We start from the raw sequence: 7,415 nt of genomic DNA on the forward strand, positions 1-7,415 counted from the left end.
AGAAGAAGAGAAGCAGAGGAGAGAGGAAGACAGAGACAGCTGGGAGAATAATAGGGGGAAGGGGAATGATGAGGAGAAATAGAGAGAAATGGGAGAGAGAGATTGAGAGAGGAGGGGAAGGGAAAGAAAGAGATGGGTGGGGTAGGAAGAGAAAGAGGGAGGGAAGAGGAAGGGGGATAGGAGAGGGTGGCAGAGGTGAGGAGAGACCGAGGGCCAGGTTTCTGGGGTGGCAGGAGAGAAGGGCCCCAGATAGGCCAGCAGGCACTGGGTCTGGAAAGCCAGGAAAGGGGCAAGTACAACGGAAGGGCCAAAGGCAGCGGTATCCTATGCGACAGGGTCAGGAGTAGGATGAGGACCAAGGAGAGAATGGGGAGATGTGGCCCTGCTGTCCTCTCACTGACTCTCTCCCTTGTCTGCTCCCTCTGTGCCAGCCACACTGGCCTCCTGGCTCTTTTCTGATCTTAGCAGGCACCTCGTGCCTTAAGGACCTTTGCAAGGTTGTTCCTTCTGCCTGGAATGCTCTTCCCCAGATATCCACGTGGCTCGCCTCTTTGCTTCCTTCAGGATGTTTAAATGTCTCCTTCTCAGCAAAGCCTACTCTGATCACGCACTTACACACTGCAGCCCATTCCACTCCCCGCCCCCGACCATCGCCCTTGCCCCTTAGCCTGTGTTATACCACCTTCTAACATACTGTAACATAGACTCATTTAACGTGTTTATTGTCCATCTCATCCCACTAGAATATAAGCTCCACGAAGGCAGAGATTTCTGGTCTTTTTTGTTAATTGTTTAATCCCCAGTACCTAGGACAGTGCCAGCACATAGTAGGTGCTCAATAACGTATTTGTTGAATGAGTAAGTGATATTGTGTTGAATATGGACAATCTCTGAAAATTGTGTAAAGGATAAATGAAACAAATTCCTGAGGTGAGTGTATTTTACTGTGGTTTACTTTCTTTGGAAAGTGGAGAACAGCATAAAATTCTGATCACTGTAGGGTTTTGTTCAGTTGAGCTTTGATGAATAAGGCTTTTAGCTAATAAGTTAATTTGAGTTTGAGGGTCTCAAGACAACCTCATTGGATAAACCTCTTTCTCTTGATGCCTCATTTTCTCTGGAAGGTGAATTGGCTGTGCAGTGGTTGTCAACAGCGAGAACCCGACATTGGCTGGTGAAGGGGGCGGTAGGTCATGGGGATGACAGACCGATAGGAAGGGACAAGGGCAGACATGTGCGGTTCTTGATGGAGCATTGTTTTCTGTTTGTTTGTGGTCAGAGCACAAGGAGTATGGCATCCGATCTGAAGGGCACTTTAAACCAGGTTAGGTATATGCATTATATCTATATAACTCCTAACTTGAAATTAGAATGAGTATTTTTGAAGGGCTTATAAAGAAAGCATGTGCTTCCTCTGGAGAGCTTAAATTGGTTATGTCACTCAAATACTTCAGTACTCATGGATTGGAGAGTTGACGAGAAAAAGATTCCCCAGTAGTCTTTCGATGCCCTGTTCATATATGGGAATGACCCCCTAATTGTAGTTGGTTAGGCTAAAAGTGTGTAGAACAATATACTGGCATCTCACTTGTCTGAAATAGATTGAATTTCCTCGAACACTCATGCATATCTGTCTTTCAGATAATTTAAAAATCACTCTAGGTGATTAACAGCATCCTCGTCTCCATCCTGAAACCTATGGATTCCTGGAAAGCTGGTGCCCCCTCATCCCCATTTGGACCTTAATTTTCCATAGCAGGCTGGCTTGTGAGAGACTGCTTTAACATTTTGGTGCTCTAATTACCTTTATTTATTTAAATGTTTCCGCATAAAAGGTGGTTAAAGCAGCTGTCCGTGTTACAAGTTTTGATTTTTGGGAGTTCTTTTTCCCCAGGGGGAGTGGCCACAGCAGGTCCTAGCTGGTGGTGAGTGGCTGTCATGATCTCTACAGCACCGCTCTACAGCGGCGTGCACAACTGGACCAGTTCTGACCGGATTCGCATGTGTGGCATCAACGAGGAGAGGTGAGGAGGCTGGGAAGGTGGCTGTTGCCGGCTTCCAGTGAGCGGTGCCTGCTCCCTAGCGAGGTAGCTGCAGCAGCGCCTGAGGGGGGACCCTGGGGAGGAGGCTGCTGGTTGTTTCTAATTTTCCTGAGATGGGCTGGGGCTGGGGCTGTGTGAGTGGCCTGCTCTGCCATGCCATCCCTGTTCAGATGAAAGTGAGGAGGCCAACAGATGACCTTTCGCCGACTAGTATTTGTCTGCTCATTAAGAACTGTCAGATTGTGGATTAAAGGGAAGCTTGGGCAATTGCAAGTTTTATTTGCTGCATCCATGTTCTGTGCTCAAGGATACGTGTAAGATATTTTTGGTCCTTGATCTAAGCCTGGAAGAAAGGCGATTTTGTCATTCAGCTTTATACTGGAAACTGTTAGTGGGTATTCTGGTGATCAGCACTTTCCTGCCTCACGAGGCTAATGACGATTCGCAGTGAGATCCTTATGAAGTATCAAAGGAGGATCAAACTGCTTAACGTAGTTTTCGTATGAAATTGAGAGTTGGTGATGCTTGCCTGATCTGCGTGTGTTTTCAGTTTTCTGTTCACCAAAATACTGGGTTGACCAGGCTGTTCCATTTCCTGATCATGCCCCATATGAAGAGCACTCGAAATGGCCTTCAGATTCTACATTTGATTTTCATAACCCTTGGCCAAAGAGCTGTGTGTGATGGTTGCATTGCCTCTCCCATTTTTAGAGAAGGTATGACTCCCCCATGCTTGCTGGTTTCAATATATCGACTGTTGAAATCCAAATACATCAAGTCAGTCACCTAGAATACAGAACGATATGGCTTTTCCTGGGACTCAAGATCTGACATTTCCTTGGGGAAATCTTGGAAGTGTGTGCATGGGTGTGTGTGCATGTGGGAGAGTGTTGGTAATATTGAAGGGGAAAGGAATGGACATCTTTGTGTGTATCTACTTTCTTCTGTTCTTAACTGGAGAAGTATGTACTTGTGTGAGGTTCAGGTTAGGAGAATAGACCTTTTTATTATTTTTTTTAAAGCCATTAGCTCCTGATGGTTTAACGCTGTCTATACTGAGGAACAAGTTAGAGATGGACTTAAAAGGAATTTAATTTTAGAATATAAAAATCAAGATCAAGGAAAATAAGACAAAATTCTCAGATCTGCACGAGAAAGATATTTTCCTTTGCATATGACGTATGTCCTTAGATAATAACTAAGAGATGATCTGGGGAAGGCAGAGTGCTGGTATTGATTTGCGGGAATATTCATTGGCAGCTAGTTATAAGTAGTTGAGACTTTGATGTAGAGATCTGGACTAGAGCCTTCAAAAAATCAATGAACAAGTTACCTTAGTTTACTGTCTATTCTAAATCCCCTCTGAAAAAGGACCAGGAAGTGGGCCCGAACCTGATTTTCCCTCCTTATGGACCTTTCTTGGGACGTTAGATTACCAAATATGCCAAGTGGTTAAGATGACCTTTTTAAAGTGTGGTCACTCCTGATCTCATCTACCCGTTGCTGTCACCTTCCCACTACAGCCCAGGCCATGCTATAGCTGATTTCCAAACTGTGATCTCACCTTATTTAAAAACCATCTTCCTTAGCCCTTGACCACCTGTAGAACTTCGACATTTCGGGTGTAAAGCTGCATCTGGGGGTTAACTCTTAAAGTTATGTTTGAGAAGCCTGCCCGGCGCCATCAGATGCAGCTGAGGACTGTAGAAACCGGGGACAGGGGCTTTATGCTGGCCTCAGGTGGCCGACTCTAGACAAGCCTCCAGCTAAATCCCTCTGCTTGCTGCTTCCTTTCTTGTACCCATTCATGCCTTCATTCACCAAACATTTATTAAACTCAATCAGAGCAAACCAGTAGTCATGGGATATTGGTGGTAAGTGCTGTCGAGTGGCGTGTACAGGTCCCGTGGGAGTCTAGAGGCCAGAATGAAAAACTTCCTGAGGGAATACAGGAGGGCTTCCCAGAGGCAGTGGCCTTTGTGCCGGGGCTTGGGGGATGAGTAGGTGTCTCAGGTGAGGGCTGGTATTTCTCACACGGTGTGTTTGGGGGAGACCTTGGCTGGAATGAAAGCAGTCTTGGGGTGCTATGGGAAGTCTGCAGGGACTGCGATCTAAGCGAGATGTGTGCCATGTAGTTAGGACCCAACAGGAAATGAAAAAGGTCTGGTTTGACAGTGGTGCTAGCCCTTAATAATTAGGAAAACAGCCCTGAAAGGTTATGGCTGTTTCTGGTTTAAGATCAACAAAGCCTTGAGCATAACAGCCCAGGGTCATCTCTGTTGGGAAGAAAAGGTGGGATTGATTTTCAGACCTGACTGAAGCCTGCTTTGACCCCTGCTCCCTTTTCCCCGCCACCCACGCCCTCCTAATCTTGCCCGGTTGACCCTCCTCTCCCCATGCACCCCTGCCCTGCAAGCTGTCTCTGTCCCAGGCTCTTCTCTCAATGGAGCAATTTAACCTTTGCTTGGCTTTACACACCTCTCTCCTCAGAGGGTTTGAAACGTGGCCACAGGGCATTTGCCCAGAGCCTTGGGGGCTGGCACTCAGGTGTGGGTATGGCTGGAGTAGCCAGGACTGCTGTTGTCGCTGCCACCTCCAGAGTCTCTGGGCCCGTGGCTCTGCCGTTCTCTGGTGGCTGCCTTCGAAGGCAGGGTGTCTACTTTCAAGGTGACTTTATGCAGGGTGGGAGCCGAGCAAGGAGGGCCGAATATGCAGCTGAACTCCCCTTTGTATGGTCAGGACGGGGGAAATGGAAATAGTGTCTCCCCTCTGCGGTCCCTCATGTGGGGCTGGTGAAGGGGGTGGTTCCCTGCCGCTCCTTTTTCCTCGTCACCATCCTCCCCGCAAAACCGCCCCTGGCCTGGCCTAAGGCTGGGTATTGGTCTTGCTTTTCTGGGCTCTCAGGGGTTGACGTCGAAGTGTGTTTGCCCTTTCCCTCAGGCTCCCCTTCCTCGGGACCCCTGACTGCATCTCCAGCCCTGCTCTCTTCTTATGATCATTTCTGTTTGTCACCAGCAGTCACTACCAGCAGTGGAACCCTCCCACTTCTGCCAGCCTAGATGCCTTTTAAAGGGAACAAGCCTTTCCCCCCCGGTTAGTCCCTTCTGGAGCCCTGAAAAGATGGGGAGAGGCCCGCGGTGATCCCCTTGCCTTTTTTGCTTCTCTTGCCCCAGGTACAATTTTGGGGTCCATCAGCAGTGCCCTGTTCCAGTGGGAGGGAAGGAGTTAGTTCTTGTGGGGGTTGGTTGTGGGCGCCCTGACTGCCCTTTGGTTAGGATGGCTGGTGAGGCAGCTGCTGGCTTCTTCCCTGGCTGTTGCAGAGCTCAGGGCGAGGCTCTGAAGAAGGGGGGCAAACCCCAAGGCAGTCTAGCTCCCCAGAGGTGCACAGAGCATTCCTGTGCTTTGCACCCTAGGAACCACATCTCAGGGTTTCTTCTGGAGCTTTATTCTTGCACCTCAGCTTTCCACTTGGCCACTCACACCATGGCTCCTGCCCCACTGGTGGTGTCTTCCCTAGGGCCCCTAGTTCTTGCTATAACTCAAAATACCAAACTTCCAGGGGGTGTTTGTCTTCTCTTCAACTTCACCCTCCCAGTCTGACCTTTTTTTTTTTTTTTTTTTGCGGTAATTTCTAAGATTCTTGCCCAAATTTTAGAGAAGACATTTTGAGGAGGTGAGGGTACAGTTGAGTTTTCCTCCTTTGGGAACCAGCTCTCTGGCCTTGAGCATTTTCCCTCTGCAATATACCAACTTGAATTCGGGGTCTGTAGCCTTGAAGGCTTCCTTCCCTTTGCGATGGGAGAAAATGCAGTGGTGCTGGGAGGCCAAGCAGGGAGTGGGGGAGCTGGCAGGGGATAGGATGCAAGCAAGAGCAGAAAGGTAGGAAGGAGGGTGCTGGCTTGAGCTCTCTGGTGCCCTAGAGAAGGGGAAGAGATACCCTAGAGGGAAAGAAGTCGTGCCCTTGAAATGCCCCTTGATGCTCAGTGACCTGCCTCAGATGAGTATCATTATGTGCGCTAGTAAACGTGTACCTGCTCTAGGCAAGCTCGTCAGGTGACTAGGTGATGATTTGGATTTGGAACATGAAACACAATGGGGGTGGTTATTTGTTTTAGGAAAGGGTTACCCTTATGGTACCTGCAGCCAGCTTTCCTTGTAGATCATATTTACGAGAAAAGCAGTTTGCATGCCTTTTGGGATCTTCTGTGAATTACCTCTCCCCTTCTGGCAATGCTCAGTACCTCCTGGGCGGTCACCTTGATGGATAAGCTCTAGGGACAAGGCAAAGGTGCTGGGGTCCTCCACACTCCTGGTGAGAGCCCTAGAATACACAGCCCAAAGAGGGGAGTCTAGTCAGATCAGGCTCCTTTGCAGGAACTTGAAAAGCTGGGCACAGAGGCTCCGGTTTTCAGCCTGGACCTCCCCCACCCCTAGTTCCTTGTGATTTCCCCCAAGCCACCAAGGGAAGCAAGACAGGAGGGTTTTACGGGAACCCAGGCAGGCAGGGGGCGTTCTGGGGAAGGTGGTGGTGGCCTGAAGACTAGGCCTCATGTCCCTTTTCTGGTTGTGTCTCCCATGCTAGAAGAGCACCTCTTTCTGATGAGGAGTCCACGACAGGTGACTGCCAGCACTTTGGATCTCAGGAGTTTTGTGTCAGCAGTTTTTCCAAGGTAAGGGGCCATGCAGAGCCACACGCCACCTGCCAACGGGTGGAGCTGAACTGCTCAGGCAACGTGCCCAGCCTGCCATCCCAAGAAGGGGGCCAGGAAAGGACAGGGTGTTTCCCAGGAGTTGCTGTATGTGAGACACAAATTGGCCAGCTTCTCTTTGCTTCTGCCTGGTTGGTCGAGTTGCAAAGAGGACCAGCAGTCACCTCTCCCGGGCCTCGGGACACTTGCACGATCTACAGAGAGCTCGCTAAGATGGGCACGCTGCTCTGTCGTTGCAGGTGGAGCTCACGGCAGTTGGAAGTGGCAGTAATGCCCGGGGGGCAGACCCAGATGGCAGTGCAACAGAAAAACTTGGGCACCAGTCAGAAGACAGGCCTGACGAGGCCCAGCCGAAAATGGACTATGCTGGGAATGTGGCAGAGGCAGGGGGCCCCTTGGTGCCACTGAGCAGCCCGGGAGACGGGCTCAAGCTTCCCACGTCCGACGGCCCAGAGGCCAGCAACGGCACGGCAGACTGCTCCTGGACTCCCCTCAGCACCCAAATGAGCAAACAGGTGGACTGCTCGCCAGCTGGGGCGAAGGCTTTGGACTCTCGGCAGGGTGTCGGGGAGAAGAATACTTTCATTTTGGCAACTCTAGGAACTGGCGTCCCCGTGGAGGGCACCCTGCCTCTGGTTACCACTAACTTCAGTCCGCTGCCAGC

The 7,415-nt window shown here is 50.0% G+C and overlaps 1 protein-coding gene across 1 annotated transcript in view; it reads left to right on the forward strand.

Moving 5' to 3' along the window:
- The window catches only part of BCORL1 (BCL6 corepressor like 1), a 56,169-nt gene that overhangs the window by 14,289 nt on the left and 34,465 nt on the right, over positions 1-7,415 (forward strand). The window contains 3 exon segments of the mRNA XM_024758964.1: positions 1,895-2,024; positions 6,625-6,712; positions 6,991-7,415. The exon segment at positions 6,991-7,415 is cut by the window's right edge and continues 83 nt beyond it. Coding sequence (XP_024614732.1) covers positions 1,939-2,024; positions 6,625-6,712; positions 6,991-7,415 — 599 coding nt within the window. The 5' untranslated portion in view covers positions 1,895-1,938.

Source organism: Neophocaena asiaeorientalis, unplaced genomic scaffold, assembly GCF_003031525.2.
Source record: "Neophocaena asiaeorientalis asiaeorientalis breed wild unplaced genomic scaffold, Neophocaena_asiaeorientalis_V1.1 scaffold1097, whole genome shotgun sequence".
Classification (NCBI taxonomy): Eukaryota; Metazoa; Chordata; class Mammalia; order Artiodactyla; family Phocoenidae; genus Neophocaena; species Neophocaena asiaeorientalis.